General features: G+C 37.5%; 1 protein-coding gene across 2 annotated transcripts in view; it reads right to left on the bottom strand.

Annotated features, from left to right (window-relative positions):
• Positions 1–17,477, bottom strand: part of LPCAT1 (lysophosphatidylcholine acyltransferase 1) — a 65,792-nt gene that overhangs the window by 14,935 nt on the left and 33,380 nt on the right. Inside the window, exons 9-10 of one of the 2 annotated variants that reach the window (XM_054817630.1) lie at positions 16,039–16,121; positions 3,555–3,680 (exon numbers count right to left, since the gene is read on the bottom strand). In XM_054817630.1, coding sequence (XP_054673605.1) covers positions 3,555–3,680; positions 16,039–16,121 — 209 coding nt within the window. The remainder of the gene's footprint in view (positions 1–3,554; positions 3,681–16,038; positions 16,122–17,477) is intronic. The other variant, XM_054817632.1, reaches the window with a different exon arrangement.

Raw genomic sequence — 17,477 nt, 5'->3', positions numbered from 1 at the left:
ACATCACTAGTACCCATCACGTGTAAAAGACACCAATAGTACTCAGGCTCAGGAAAGCAAAGGAGATAGTTAAGGATCCAACAAGAATTCCAAAATAAGTTGTTGCCTGTTGTTAAAGATAAAAAATTACTAAGAGTGATTCTACTAAGAAAGCTAAGAAATTTAGAAGGCAAGAATAGGGGATTTTTCTGAAATCTGACCTGAAAAAGTGGATTTGTTGCAAACTATACCTTTTAAAAGAAGTGGACATAATCAGCAAAGCCATACTGTCTTCAGTGGCAAGTACAAAGAACCTCAGAGTCGACATACTAAATGCATTTTCCAGATCAAGAACCTGACAATCCAAAGGGTCTTGTGCCACATGTATACCAGTGCCACATGTATACCAGTAATAAAATATGCCATCTTGTACAAGTATTAGTGCTGCCTAGCCTCAAAAAAAAAAAAAAAATAGATGAAGAAAGTCTTAATTTTTAAAGAATATTTGCCAAAAAGACTTCAAATGAATAAGAAAAATCAAGAAGTAGAAAACAGTGACTAAAACAGAAGGACGTAAGACACATCCATCCTTGCTAGATGTTCCAAATCATACCTGGAGTTTTAAAAGTGAAAGATCTGGGAAAAAACAACCAGGAAACAATTAAGTAAATAATGCAGTAGCGAAGTACTGAATGTTAACAAATTGAAGTGTAGACAGAAAGCAAAAGAAAAGATATCAGTAACAACAACAGTCAAGCATGGGACAAGCAAACAGATGATCCTTAATCTGGCTATAAATCTGATGAGGCTATCAATACTTCACCCCCAAAAAAGATGCGAAAGGCCTGGACCACTAGAATTACTTGAGGCTTATGAAGTCAGTCACCTGAAGTTTTTGCTCATCTAACAGCAAGCAGAACCATCACTAAAAAAAAATATTTCTACTTTGGATTGCTATGTGCTACATTTGGCTTTTTTTTTTTTTTTAAATAAAGAGAGGAGAGAGATCTCTCATTTTCAAGAAATAAAACAATTAAAACTGAAAATAATCACAATGGAAAAAAATTAGAAAACCATTTGACTGCAAACTGGGAATTCTCTAAGGAGCTACTGATTGCCTAAAAGCCACGGTTCCATAAGAAAGGGGAACAACAATTAAGGCTAGAAGGTCCTTCTAATTTATGGGTAAAGTGAATGCAGAATGAACAGAAGCATGAGACAATAGGAACAAACGAATTCAAATCAGAACTTAAGGATCTCCTTGCAAACAGCTACCCTAAAACAGCTCATAAAAAGTATCTCATAAAAAGATGGAGATAAGATTTAATTATACTGTATTAACACTTTCTGAAGAGGTCTTTAATAAGGCACAAAATCCAAACAAGCTTCAATGTCTAGAACATGGTAGTAGATCCAGTCAAAGTACAAATAGAGGATCACTTTAAACATTGGGGTAATTAATTGTAGAATAAATCAAATGAAGCAGAGGATTTACAATGTATGAAAGCTACACTAGAGATTGCATATAGCTTAGTAAACAGTTCATTGGTCAGACATAGATTATCAGGCTCAACAGAAGCATAACTGCTTGAGGACTAATGAATGCAGAATTTGAGCAGATGAGACTATGATCAATTGGTCTCATTGATACAGCAATCATTTTACCACAGAGTTCAGTACGAGGTAGCTGAGTTTCAGCCAGCTGTGACCTGGCAGCTGTGTAGCTATGTTAACAGAGCCCAAGCTCTTCATTAGATGGAGCATGAGAACTTGCTGCTGTGGCTGCACAGCTTCTGGATTGGATCACATCCAGCTGAGCACAGACTAAGCAAATTTTACAGACTATGTTAATGAATCCTGTAGATACATAACATGAATAGAAATAACTCTTCCAGTGTAGCAAAGAGACGTATAACTTGATTTCAAAGAATCTAAACCAAAAAACAAGTCTGGATTTGCCTTACTATAAAAATCTTGCATTAAAACTGGATGTTACCTTGAAAGTATGTTATTGCTTGAAAACAAGTATTAAGACTGGATGCAAAATCCATTGAATAAAATTTACTGTTCCAGTTATTTAGGGATGTGACTGGATGATCTTAATGCCTCCCCGACCTCAAAACCTTTGTATAAACAGCAAAATGACTGTATTGCCATCAAACGTGCATTTGAGATGAAGTCATATTACAATCTTCATCCAATTGTGCCAGAAAAATACCATCATAATAGCCTTCTTACTGGCACACATCCAAATCAGGACAGCATAATATTTCACAAATGTACAATTGCTCAAACCAGATGGAGAACTTTTGGATTGTAGGGCACTTTACTCACAAATGCACATAACTGTTTTAGAGGCCAAAATAAAACCCCAGAAAAGCATAATTTGAACGAACAGCTTTAAATTGAGCAGACAGAAGCCAGACAATATATCAAGAGGATTAAACTTTATCTCAGGATTATCAACTGCATAAGAGACGTGGGTGTTTTTTTGGGTTGGTTTTGTTTGTTTTGTTTGCTTTTTTTCTTAGTGCTGTAAATTCAGAGCCTTTGGAACAAAGCAAGAATGTTTCCCCTTAGAAGTCTCTCCTATCCTACTGGAAGTCTTTTCAGATGGAAGTTCCGACAATGAATTAATATATGCTTGTCATCTGAATGCATAATGTATGCTGTCCTACATTCCTCGTTCTCCAATAGTTTTCTCTCTCTGTTTTTTTCCTTTTTCATTTATGTACACAAGCTAGAAGATGAAGGAAAAATTAGTGAAAGAAAATAAGTACAGAATGGAAACATGAACTATGCTCTATACTTTCAGGTGAGGAGACAAAAAATGGAAAAGGGTGTTTGTATTAAAGCAGTTAATAGGATGAGGCTATAAATTTAGTTTGTGGTTATTCAATAGGATGAAAGGAAAAACAGGAAAAAAAGGAAAATGGTAGCAACAAGTTCTACTATTTGGTTTATGTAATTTTTTTTTTCTCCACTGTTTGCTGAAGCTTTTCTGAAAGGTAAAGTCAGAGGGAACTGACACTATGAGAAGAGAGCATATACTGCATATACTAAGCTACAGTTTCATTAGAAAGTCCATCTAGCAGTAACCTGTTCAAAAGATCAACCACTTCTTTGTGCTTCTTGGGAAAGGGTGACCTCTCTGCCCTCACTTGTTGAACGTTAATGCAGTCACAAGACTGCTATGGCAGCACTGTTCTCCCTTCATAGATGTCACAGGAAAGGGTAATTGACTCTTAAGTGTATCAATTAGGAATCCCACAGTATTGCTGACCCTCTTCAGGTTTGTTTTTTTTTTTCCAGGAATGAACCCTTCAGACACACTCTGCTCACTTGTCAGACTATGAAAATACAAATTTTACAACCTACTCTACTCATCAGCATCTAACGGTGCTGCTTGCAAGTAGAGAACAGTATTGGTTTAATTTTATATTAGTGTTTCCCTGATTGTGATATGACATTCCATATATACTCATAAATGCAATATTGTTATATGAAGGGAACACTATACAAACATAGATATATAATAAAGATGCACCTCACATACAAATACTGTATATGCTCACCCAAGGCTTCTCACAAGCTTTGCAAATTCTAAAAGACACGTGTCTGAAGGCAGACGAAGTTGTCCTTCAGCTAAAGCTAGCTGACAGTCTTCAAATGTGTAGTCTGTCACTGAAACTCCCAATGCCCTTGAATAAACAAAAAAAAAACCCACAACACAGTAAGCAAGATAATCTAAGAAAACTGAGCAGAAACTTTTTTTATAGCAAGAAATACTGTAACAATTGTGCTCTCTACTCTGAAGAACTATAAGGAAGAGCCCATAAAAGAAAAGTTCATACACAAAGAATGAAATATGGTAGTCTACACATTGCAGAACATCTATTTTGACTTTACAAGTATGTGAAAATATAAAAGAACACCAGGGAAAAATTAGGCAGTGCATAGACTTTCAAATTCCTTAGTATTTTCATAGAAGTGAATAACAAGGGTTTCAAAAGAATTCATCTAGAACAAAAATACATGTTAATAATTATGTTAAATATTTTTATTATTATTATGCTAACATACTAATAAATCAATAATCACCTGAGCAGAACAACTATTACCTTCAGATAATATTAGAATTATACAACAGGCAACATTTCTCTATAAAGAATGGCTAGAACATAAAGTATAAAAGCAAGTAGAGTTAAACTCCAGGCAAACACAAGTTATTAAGTGTATGACACAAGAAAAATAGAAGAAAACAATACTCCCAAGTCTTTAAATGCCAAACAATTAAGTACTCATTTTCACTTTACTTCTAACTTGATCCTCTGTAGTAATAGCAGCACCAAAAGGTATTTTAAGGAAATCCTGATATTGTAGTTGCACTACATTTGCTGAGAAAGTTGAGAAAGACACTTTGGTTTGGAAGAGGCCTTTAAGAATCAGTATACAAACCTAAGAAGCAATTTAGAAAGCAGACACTGCTCCCTATCAGTTACTCACCTGCCGTGTTTTCTGTTATACTGGATTTTACTTATATTGGTATGGAACGTTATCTCCTTTGTACTGCCTCTTCTAGTTTAATTAAGTCTTCACAAAATTTTTTCTTGACTTACCTTCATTCTTTTCATCTACAGGTTCTTCTACCTTACCACTAACCACCTTTTGTTGTCTGTGATGTCAATATACAGTAATGGCAAGATGGATACAAAACCCCAACGCACACCACAGTCATTCTGGCTTTGATGAAAACTCTGCATTATTATACATTTTATACTTTATTATAGACAGTTTGATCTGTAATGGCAGTTACCTCTCATGCAATAACCACTTAATTTCTGTTAAGTAGCCTCTTCCCCAGAATCTCATTACAAAGCCTTTGAATGCCATTGTAAACAACATCAGCCAGTTCTCTTTTATCCACCAATTAACTGTCAAACACCAGGAATTCTAATACATTAGTAAGACATGCACTTAAGATTAAAGCTACTGATCAGGGTTTCTTTCTTCTCTCTAAGTCTGAGAAAGTCAAATATTCAGGAAGAACACCTCACTAATAGATATTCAAGCTCAAGAGCACCAAGTATGTTCAAAAATTAGATATGATTTACAAGCTACTTATGAATAAAACAAGGACATTACAGGGTAGTGATTTTGGATGACCAGCCTCCCCCTTGCAAGAAGAAACAACAAACAGGAAGGAACAAAAGGAAAAGGCCAACTAAACCAAAAAGACAGATACATAGAAAAAGCCTCTTAAAATCCTGCAGACTGTTGAAAGCTAGATTGCCTCATATGGGTGATCCTAAGCAATTAAATTCAGTTCCTCCAAATTTTTCTCTTCTTGATCTGTTCCTGTTTGCTCTACTCCTCCTATGAAGAGTGTCCTAGTAGTATTTACAAAGCAGTGAACCACCTTAATAGAATGGACAAGAGGGTATTGCAATACCATATTTCATCCCACAGACTTATAGTTAACGTAGTAATGAATGTTGTGTAAAATCCAGACGAAGAACTCCCCCATGCTGTGGGGATTTAAATACATTTCCGAGTTCAACCTGAGTTAGAGGTCAGGTATTGCAGATCTTGCCAATATTTATATGGTATTCAATATAATGTTGTTTATATAATATGAAATCATCGGTACTCTACAATACAAAAACCAATTTTCCTTGGAAGAAAAAGAGGTAGATGAAAGAAGGAGAGTCTACCCTGCCAGTTTAGATTACTTCCTATTCCCCTTTTATATTGTGTGTGCACTAGATCATCCTTATAAACTTCCCTGTCAACTGTCAGTGAAATAGCTGAACTCCCAGGGCAGCAAGGACACACTATAAGCAGTACTATCTAAAGCAGCTTACAGAAAAGAATGTGGTAATAACCAAAGATCTTGTCCAGCCAGGCACATTACACCAAATTTAATCAGATCTTGAGGCAACAGTAGGCATAGCACACAACAGAAATACAGGAACTTACAGGCAATCAGCTGAAGCACAGGGCAACTACACAAAAAGAGGAAGTTGGTTAAAAAAGTTAAAAAACTGAAAGGGTAAAGTGCTCATTTGTGGTACAAATTGACAGACCATATTTGGGAATCAGGAGAAGTGACAAGTCACCAAAAAAGATTCTGAAAGGACAAGAAAGAAATCCAGAATGACTCAGCAACTGACTAAAGGTGGCAATTAGAACAAAAAGACTTTGTTTTAAAAAACCATGTTCTCTCAAGGAAAACAGAGAAGACAGACAAGTTAAAACATAACCATAAGGTGGCAAGCCAAAGCAAGAAACAATAACTTGTTAAAACCAAAAGTCAGAAACTTTTCAAACGCATCAAAAGAAAGATGACTAAGAAAGATCAGGCCACTCAACCTGGAGTGGTAGAAGCCTGACTGACTGCCATCCCAGAACCAATGCCAGATTTAAATAACTTCTCCTAAATAATGGTCCCCAAACATGCTAACAGAGCCTAGCCAAAGAGGAATTTAAAGAACCCCACAAAAAACCAACCAACCAAACCCAAACTTATGATACAGAACAAATTCCAAACAAAAGCAGGAATAATCTCATATGTAGCCAAGCCATAAGGGGAAAATACAACCTGCATCTTTTTATAGCTGTGTGCACTGTTTATTTGGGCCAGGCTTATAGTGCTATCAGTACAGGAAAATTCCCACTATAATTAATGCCTGTATGTATGTCCAGTGTCAACACGTACACAAAACAGGATTGAGATGGATAAAAGCATCTTCTCTTGATCACCTGTTGGGAATTTTTCAGCCTTTGGACTTCTAAAAAAAGCAAAATGAACTGAAACAGTGTGTTTGTATATACATCCAGACTTTCAGAATTACAAAGATCAGAAGTAAAGAAGGGGAAGAAACAACTTTTGCTCGCAGTAAAGTTCAGTCATAGGATCAACCAAGGCCAGATAAATTAGAGTTCAAGGGGCTCTTGTGTTCAGAAGATAAGCCACAACTGTACAGGGCTAGCAATTCAACACAAAAGGACCTTGATTTCAGTGCAGAACATTGAAGAAACTGAAGCTGGGGAACATATAGAGTTTATTATTTGGGCTAAAACTTAAGAATTTTTCAATTTCTTAGAATAAAGGCTGGCATATGAGAGTTCACTGCGAAGCCTGGGTACAACTGCAACTCACAGGATTTTCTACAGAACCAGTTACCAATATATTCCAACTCATCTCTAAGGCAATCTTCCTCTATTTTAATTCAACTGCTAGGGGGGAAAAAAGATAATTTCCATTTGAAATTTGAGACGCAAATTGCAAGTGCAACCTAATGTTTTTAATAAATGAAGAATATAACAGCTTTTCCCATATCTTCATTTCGAAGCATTTTTTTTCCTTTCTTTTATGCTACTTCTGCTTTTACAGTCAGTTAACCTAAGCCTGGCCTTTTTATTGTTCAGCAATTTTATATGGCCAGATGTGCATGTCTGGCATGACCTACCTTGAGATTTTCTCCCTCTCCTTACCTTCTCTGAAATGCTGGCTATTTACCTTTCATGATATCACACTACATGAAATTCCAAAGTCAGCAAGTCATTTCAAAACAAACCAAAACCCCAAAAGACTTCTTGTAAACCCAATCTGTTACATGCAACAGTTATACTTGTTATATCCTGACTTCTCACACCAAACAGCTCCCTATGTCTAACACTTGTGCAGTCATAATACAAAAATAAATTACTTTCTCATTTTTTGCATACCAATCCACTACACATACAAAATTCTGAACATAAACCACACTGTGACTGCTATAATATTATGCAAAGTGAGAGAAAATAATACTGGTAATATTGTGACATTTTGAATCCACACTTCAACAAAAACATTTTCAATATGTTTTATATTCTTAATAAGCAGAACTGTGAACTAATCAAGCAAATATTCCACAGGCTGCTCAACGCCCTCCCCCCCCCGCAATTGGCTATAATCTTTATAGGGTGCTGAAGACATTAAAAGAATAGAAAATTTGGTATTTTACTTTGCTATCAGGTGTTCAGGAAAAAGACATACAAAATGTGGTGGACAAATAACCCCAGCTTCTACTAGTCATCTACACAGGAACTTCCTGAACTAGAGATTATTTGTACCACTCTGGTTTAGAATCATTGATGGACCACTTTTTTTTTTTTTTTTACAGTACCTCAGCTCTGATAAAATCATTTTATGCATGTGGTAGTGAATGCCACAGTTTCGTACGTGTTTTAAGAAATATTTCCATTTATGTTTAGCTGATCTATTGTTGAGTGCTTTCTGCCTCTTCTGCTATGAAAAGTAACAGACTTGCCTTACTATGCATTGCCAAAACACTCATGATTTTACTGACCTTCAAAACAACCCTCCACTTCTTTCCTTTTCTTTCTTTCTTTCTCTTTTTCTTTCTTTCTTTCCAAGCTGAAGAGTTTTCACCTATTTTGTCTTGGAAGGCCAGGGTAGATAACTCCTTTTCTCTCCTTGGACTACTCCTACTTTGTGACATTCTCCAAGTAAATGAAGGACCAGTCACGAGTCTGGAGTTGACATCAAGAATTTAGTATCTCATGATGGTTTAATTTTTAGACAGAAAAAGAAGCTGCTAACAGCTGCATTTATCCCTTGTGTTCAGACCAACAATTACAGGACATGTTTTCTTGATAAGATCTTGTAGGCTTGTACGTCACAAGTCTTCAAGGGGTGAAAAATGAAGCAGGTTCTCTTTGTGTTGTCAGCATTCAAAATTCTAGTTCAAACCAGACAGCTGCAAAATATTACTTAACTTTAAAAAATTTATTTCTTCCTTGAGAAAACAAAATTAGCAAGAAGCTGCATAGTTAACCCTGTTCAGCAACTACGTTTGCCTAATTGCCACACTTAGAGCATTCACAGAAATAAACAGAGTGCACAGTGTAGTTCTCATCTCCATTTTTGTGTTTGGCCTGAAACCTTAACAAATGGATGCTTGTTAACTCCAGCACTTCAGTAATTCCATTTATACTGATCCTCATGCCCTTGACGGCATAAAAATGACAAAAAGTAGTCTTGAATTTCAAAGTTGTGGGCTAAGCATCCAACCAGTGCTTCTGCATAATCACATATAAAACTTCAGATAGCGCAAGCACAGAGCACAGCAGTTTTTCCAAAGTTAGATTTAATTGGTCAGTGAATATACAATAAATAGCCACAAGATAGACCAGTAAGCCACTGTAAACACACATTCTCAAGGCTGTTCTTCAGCAACTAGCATTAACGTATCACATACAGTGGCAGAGATCACACTCTGATGCTGTCAAAGCCTGCAAGAAAAAAAAAAATACCTGATTTTGACTATGTAGAAGACGACAAAATGTGAAACGGACACAGAAAACTATCTGTAATATCTTTTGCCTTCACCAGCATGCTGGAAAAAAGGATTCATTTCTCAAAAGCAAGAACCCAATCCTCATATGTCAAGCTGATAAGAGTTACTGCTTTAACAGTATGACATGCTCCAACAAGGGGAAAGTGATCCTGGCAAGAACTTGACAGAGAAAACATAAGACAGATGTTTTCAAGTTCCATGTCTAATACTCTGCACTTTAATTGATTTGAGCATCTACTCTAAATATAAAAACATGTCTTTAAATGTTTGTGTAAGTGGAGAAGAAAAACAAAGTTATTGGAAAAATGCAAGCCAGACTAAGACATTTTGCTATTTCTACAAGAAGTCTGCCTTTCTGGGCTTGCTGCAAAAGAAATTTCCAAACTCCTGGTTAGTGTCATGTATGTAGATATAATGCCGAGTTCTAACACCAGAAAGATCAGAAAACAGAAATGCTCAGATGAGGAAGGCCAACAGAACTTCAGTTCTGAGATGCTCAGAGAGTTTTGAAAAACAAAGGGGCAATGGTGTCCAGTTTCCATCAGGTTTCAGCCTAAATATCTGCCATATGCATAAAAAAAAAGTTGCAATATTTTAACTTGCATTTTTTTCCCCAAAATTGTACCATCTAAACCATATTCTTCCCTATTCTGAAGACAGTCTCTGTAAGAGAAACAAACTAAAGCAAAACAAATTGTGCTTATATGTTAATAAGTGTCCAACAGGTCTGTGTATAATTATCTAAGCAGCTTACATCTGTAATTATGGGTGAGGTTACTTTAGACTTGCACAAAAAGCCTGCAGTGCAGATTTTCACAATTAGCTGCCACCATTATCATGGGCTTATTTGCGTACAAAATGAATAGTGCTCAGTACACGCAAGTAACTGGAAGCTGAGCTACCAACATATTCCTTTTAAATATGTTTGAGCCCTAATGGATAGTAAGGTAACTAACAAATTTTGTTTTGCAGAGTGGGAGTGGAAGAGTTAACTACTTTTTCTTTAAAGCAGTGTTTCTATGCCCTAACTAGTACTTTGAGTACTTTACAACTATCAGATGCCTTCCAGAAAAATAGGGCTAATGAAAATTAGGTGTTCAAGAATGGATACAAGCAAAAGGCCACAGTGCCACAATGAGGAGACAACTAATGCGGTGGAGGGTTTTTTGCCCCTTTTTTTTTAATGGGAAAAAATCCCAAACATACAACCACAAAACAAACAAACTTTACATGAGTATCAGTAAATTAGAAACTATGATGCATAAAAACAATATGGAAAGATAAAGACAGAGGAAAAAGTTGCAACTGATGCAGCTAAGAAGCAATAGACTTTTTAAAGCATAAGGAAAAAAATACAGTGACATAACTTATTACTAGCTGAGGATAGTAAAATTCCCAAGAGGCAAAAAAAGCTGTCATATGCAATAAATGCTTTACATTAGGAAACAATTAAGATGACATATCTTATGAATAAAATGAAGTATTTCCCAATGCTTTAACAGCGGTAGAGATGTTTCCTTTATCACTGAGAATTTTTTAGAAATAAATACTCGTGATGGCAAGGTCAGATGATTTGTTCCTAATGATTCCAGAAGAGCTGGGATCAAAGCCTCAAGTCTACACACTGACAATTTTACAATACTACCATAATTCCAGTAAATCATGAGTTAATACTTTGAAGATAAAATAAATAAAAAAATGTAACAACGTAGGCCAGAAAGTCTGACACTCAACTAGAAAAATATAGAAGAAACAGTAAGTGCTGAAATTAATAAACAGATCAAAATAATCCATGTTGACTACCATCAATGTGAGGTGGTAATAGCTCACGTACATGAAGACCAAAATAATGATTTTGCAATTGCAAGTAACACTTAGAAAAGTGAACCAATGTAATATGTATCTACACAGAACGATCTACTAGCACGGTGGTTTCAGAACTGTATTACAGCAATAAAAAACCCCATATGAATGAATTAAAACTCAAGATATCACCACATTTTATTTATTTTAAAGGGAGAACCTGCATGGACTGTTGCCATATTTAAAAGCACTTAACATTTGCAGTGATTTGAAAGTGACTCTAAACACACTTCCTGATAGCATATTGTGGATGAGATGGCCATTGACTAAACAGAGCAGCAGTCAGAACAAGAGTAGAAAGACCAAACAAGACAGACTCACTCAAACAAAATAGGTTGTATGAGAAAATCTCATGCAAAGCATATTGATAGGAATAAAGTAGGGGGCCATGCTTTACAGAGCAGATTAATCTAATCTGCATATACCTTTTGTGCAGAATAAGAAAAAGATCTGAAGACAAGCATGGACTAACTATTCAGCAGCAGTGGCTATCCTGCATGAGTAATTACAGTTCTGATTACATAGATAATCCCCAAAACTGAAGACACAGTGAGATGAGTGGCTGTAACAAGACTACACATGATTCTAGTTTTTTGGCACAATGCTATTGAATAAATATTTGTCAGTGAGAAAGAAGGTTGAAGATCATAGACATTAAAATACTGGTAATTGCATGGGTGAGATTAAGAAACCCTTTCAGAAAGAAACTTTGGGTTTTTATAGATGCTGTAAACGATCATCCTCCTGATGAGTAGGACTGCAGTGAAAGATAGCACTACAAGTTAGCATTGTGGGAAGCAAATAGCCACAGGCCCAACTGAAAGGTCTGCATAAGTTGTGAGCCTTAAATTAATTTACTGCCATGACAGTGTCTGTTAAAAAATGGAAATGTATCACCTGGATTCTTATGGAATTTGGTGACAGATCAGTGCACAAATACTGAAACAACATCCAGTGATCAGCTCATATTACATTTGAATTAAAACATAAGCTAGGTTTAGTTTAGAAAAACAGTCTGTCAAATGAGGTCCTGAAAAACAGCGGGAAAGGGTGCTTGCAGAGTAGAAATCTGGACTGAGTAACTGCTGGTTCACAATGTTCACATCAATGAGATGATCATCCCTAACATGGTGCAGGAAAATACAAATGAGTGTGTTCATACTCAAATGGATGGTATATGGCAGCAGAAAAGATGAATGATACAAACGGTGGGTTAACACTTGAATGTATCTTCAAAAATATACAATGCTTGTCATCCTGGATGAGAAAGAATACAGTAAAGACCTGTAGAGTGCTACTGCAGTTAAAAAATGGCACTTCCTTTGTTATCGGTATGGCTGCCAGAGGGAACCTGAAGCCCAGGAGAACAGTTATGCTTGAAGTTCCCGGCCTGAAACAGAAAGCCAAAAGGCCAGGTTCACTTTGGATTTCATTTTTGGACTAAGTAAATTCATCCATCCTACAAGAAACTAATGTCCTAAGGAAGCAAGCTTCTGAATGACAGCATCTCCATCAAATATTCAATTTATATATAAGTAAACAGGAACTATCTAGAGACCCCCATCACTCGCATCTGTTATGCCCACAGAGAAGCTAAACAAATAAGGCTAAACCAAAAACTCTCCATAGGGTAGCAGAAGCAGCATAAGAATCAGACATTCTGTCAAGCTGTTCACAAAACAAGATTATGATGAAGGCAAACAGATTTCAGGAGTGGAAAACGCATCTATTGATGCACTCAGCAAGTTCTATCAACTCCCCTTGAAATCAGGGGCAAGACATAAGGTTTTGCCACAACACTGGTTCTAAACTCACAAATACGTTAATCATCCGGCACTGTCACCTCTGCTGCTGTAAAATATCCTGTAGGATTAGACTCTCCTTCCAAAAAAATATGATGGGGAGAAGGGGAAAGCAGACATTTAAACAGATCCTGACATGACCTCTTGACATCAAAATGGTACGCTGTCACTGACTCAATCTTCAAGAAAAGGAGACTCTGTTGGATTTGCATGGCAAGGTTTTGGTAGCTGGGGGGGTCTACAGGGGTGGCTTCTGTGAGAAGCTGCTAGAAGCTTCCCATGTGTCTGACAGAGCCAATGCCAGCCGGCTCCAAGACGGGCCCGCCGCTGGCCAAGGCCAAGCCAATCAGCGCCTCTGTGATAACATACTGAAGAAGGAAAAAAAAAACACAGTTAGAGAGCGCTTTTGCAGCCAGAGAGAGGAGTGAGAAGATGCAAGAAACTCTGCAGACACCAAGGTCAGTGCAGATGGAGGGGGAGGAGGTGCTCCAGGCACCGGAGTGGAGATTCCCCTGCAGCCCGTGGTGAAGGCCATGGTGAAGCAGGCTGTCCCCCTGCAGCCCATGGAGGAAGGATGAGGGGGTGTAGAGGTTCCACCTGCAGCCCGTGGAGGACCCCACGCCAGAGCAGGTGAAGACATCTGAAGGAGGCTGTGGCCCCGTGGGAAGCCCACGCTGGAGCAAGCTCCTGGCAGGACCTGTGGACCCGTGGAGAGAGGAGCCCACGCCAGAGCAGGTTTGCTGGCAGGACTTGTGACCCCATGGGGGACCCACACTGGAGCACTCTGCTCCTGAAGGTCTGCACCCCATGGAAGAGACTACGCTGGAGCAGTTCGTGAAGGACTGTAGCCTGTGGGAGAGACTCCATGCTGGAGCAGGGGAACAATGAGAGGAGTCCTCCCCCTGAGGATGAAGAAGCAGCAGAGACAACATGTGATCAACTGACCGTAACCCCCATTCCCTGTCCCCCTGTGCCACTGGGCTGGGGGCAGAGGTTGAAGCCGGGAGTGAAGTTGAGCCCGGGAAGATGGGAGGGGTGGGGGGAGGTGTTTTAAGAGTTGATTTTGTTTCTCATTCCTCTACTCTGTTTTGCTTAGGAATAAATTAGATGAATTTCCTCTTTAAGTTTGGTCTGTTTTGCTCATGACGATAATTAGTGAGTGATCTCTCTCTGTCCTTATCTCAACCCACAAGCTTTTCGTTATACTTTTTCTCCCCTGTCTAGTGAATGAGGGGAGCGATAGAGCGGCTCTGGTGGGCACCTGGCCCCCAGCCAGGGTCAACCCACCACAAAGAGAAATCTTGATGAAGCAGTAATACTGCCCTTTATTCAGCAGAGTGTAACGCCAGCACCAAATAGCACCTGAGATGCTAGAGTTGCAACTGCTACAACTCCAGACTGACAGCATCTGAGCTGATACCTCCCGTATCAAAAGCCACATGAATGAACTAGGAGATTCTGGAGAACTGCCATTAGAAGGAAGGATCTGGAAGTGGTCAGAAGTAAATGCATTTTGGCTATGTTGATGTTATTTTAACTGGTCTACAGTAATCCACAGTATCCAGGCATCAGCATTCTGTTGTATTCCCATCTGCATTTTAACTTCAGAACTTCTATATCCAAACACATTTATTTTCCTTTCACATCAACACAACATCTACAACCCCTTCTTCATCTCAAAGCAAGCCATATTTGCTATTTCCCATTCTGACAGCCTTGCCTTTAGGCCTGCATCCTACTTCTGTTACCCCAAATGCCTAATTCTTCAGATGTGGGAAGAAGAAACAAAAGGATGAGGAAGATCACGTCTCTCCTCCTATGCACACATAGAAGGGAAGGCTTTCAACATGTTGGTTGCTGTAAAAATTGTACAAGCTTTCAAAACTTCTTATACCACACAATCCCTGTCATCTGATTGGAATAGAGTTCAGAATGAAGGTTTAATAACACGGCCTTCTACCCAAAGTCTGAGGACAATACTTTTACATAGTGCCAGCTGACTGTCTTAACGACAAAAGTCTTTGAGGTCACTGCAACTTTAAGACAGGTTGATTCAGACATATCCTTTTGTTTTCTCTTTTGTGAGAAATGTCCTTTCGCATAACAGATTGTGTATTGATCTATTGCTATCTATATTATAGGACCAACATACTTCAGGAAACTCACAGAGCTGGGTTCTGCTTATAAACCAGAGAAGAACGACCAGTTTCTGTCTACAAATTGGCCTTTGGTTGAAACTGGTAACTTAGAAACGGAAGAGGAGTTACACAAAGGAAATTAGTATTTCACAAGTTCTTTCAAAATTAGGATTAGAAAGATTCATAAATCCTTCAAGAATTATTAATGATCATAGACCTGAGGGTTCTATGTACAGACTGAAAAGAGCATCTACTGACTAATGGAAGATTTACTGAAAGGACAAAAAATTAACAAGAGATGTTAATCAAAAATACAACAGAGAATGAAGGTCTGCATATTCAGTGTTGGCTTTATTATACACTATAGACAAGTATGGTAAGTGTCACCACATTAACATTCAACTTCAATTAGCTTGCGAAGTATCAGTGCTCTATTTCCAACAGAAGCAGCTTTCCTGTGCTTTACTATTTGAAATAAACACAGATTAACAGTGAATACACAAAACTATTCTTAACCTCATTAAAGTCATAGCTTAAAATGCAATCTCAATAGCACAAAGTTCAGCTACATTAACTTCCATAAAATTCAACTATACTTTTCTTTCCAGAAGACTAAGTACCCACAGCAGCAAGCAAAACTGGCTTGTTATATGAAGACATGTTAAAAAAACCAACCAACACCACCAACTCCTACAGTTGCTGCTGTATTTGTGGCTCCTTGGCCTCCTCACACAGCAAAGTGGCTGCTATATAAGAAGTTTTGTATACACAACTGCAGACTACAAGCTTCTCTGCAAGCAGGCAATTACACTGACTTGATTTCATGACATTTTTTTGATCCTAAAATTAAAATCACACATCTATTTTAATTCCATATTACAACATACTTACTCTGCCATTACATGTCTGACGTTATTGGCATATAACACTGGATTTTTTCTTTCTTCTTCTGAAGGAATATACACTGGTAGAAACTGCATACAGAGAACTGAATTATACCAAGAATATTTAACATTTTAAACAATCTCTATTATAGCACTATAGTTAAAAATGTATACAGTTTGTTGCAACTTACAAAATTATAATAACAAAAGGACTATAAAAAATTGAAAATGGAACTCTTAAATGCTTAAGGAGGCATCGTACTTCTAGAAATTCATATAATGGTGACTCTGCTCATTTCTTACCTCATGGAACCCAAGTAGAGTTGTATCTTTCTTTCAGAAGTGGGACCAGGAAATTTTAAATCATTTAAAAGTATTAGCATTTTCTTGCACAAATTTTTATCTTACATCCTGTATTGTTCAGTTCTTTCCAGACAACAAAGAAAAGTACCTGCTACATGAACATTGTTCTATAGCTTAAATATTAAGAATTCAAATTCTCAGGATATCCAGTATTGACTGTTCCCCCTGCACATTTTGAAATCATATATGACTGTTTAATGTACACATCAGAAGTGTTACCTTCTCTTGTTGAAGGTTTTGAAAAAATTCTCCTTCAAATTGGACACTAGTTATTAATACTCAATTGAAAGAAAAATTCTAAATAAATGCAGATCGCCACAGAATCACAGAACGGTTGAGGCTGGAAGGGGGGAATTAAACCAGAACTACTAGAGACCTGCAACAGAAAAGGCAGCTTTCAGAATGGATGGCCTATATCAAAAGACCTTCCAGCTTTTGGCTGGTTTTAAGAGTTCATTGAAATATGATGTGAGCCTCAAGATCATGGCCAGTCTCACCTATAAAACCCTCAAAACATTCCATTTCTGCCAAGTAACTAACTTCTCAGATAGAAGGAACAAGAAGGCATCATTCTGATTCCCACCCCTGCTCATTATCAGACAGACAATTCCCTTAGTAGTGCAATGCAATCAGATAATTTATGCACTAAGTGAACAAAATGTTCATAATCCTGTGGAAATCTTCTGAAGTAGAAATCAAAGTTGGAATAAGCTTAGTTATATTTCATATAATTAACTATAGGCAGTACAAAATGGGAATTATGATCCAGAAATTTCACACTGGTCTTTATAAAGTCTATCATTTAAGCAAATACTTCTCAGTAACTATGAAGCTGGCTGTATTTTCAGAATCACATAATGGTATGATCAGCAGTACTCAAAATGCTGCCATTAGATATTTGTCTGTTTCTTAGAACTGATTTGAGTTTTGTTACAGTTTTCCCTATTACGTGCCACTGCAACTGAAAACATACGACTCCTGTCTTCTAGGTTTACCTAGAAGGTACACCAGCCTGATCTACAAATGGACGAAGACCGTTAAGCTAACAGAAGAAAAGATTGTTCCTTCAACTTCCAAGCCCCA

The sequence above is a fragment of the Grus americana genome, chromosome 2 (genome assembly GCF_028858705.1).
Source record: "Grus americana isolate bGruAme1 chromosome 2, bGruAme1.mat, whole genome shotgun sequence".
NCBI lineage: Eukaryota > Metazoa > Chordata > Aves > Gruiformes > Gruidae > Grus > Grus americana.
Note: the sequence above shows the minus strand (reverse complement) of the source record. Positions and strands in the feature narration are given on the sequence as shown.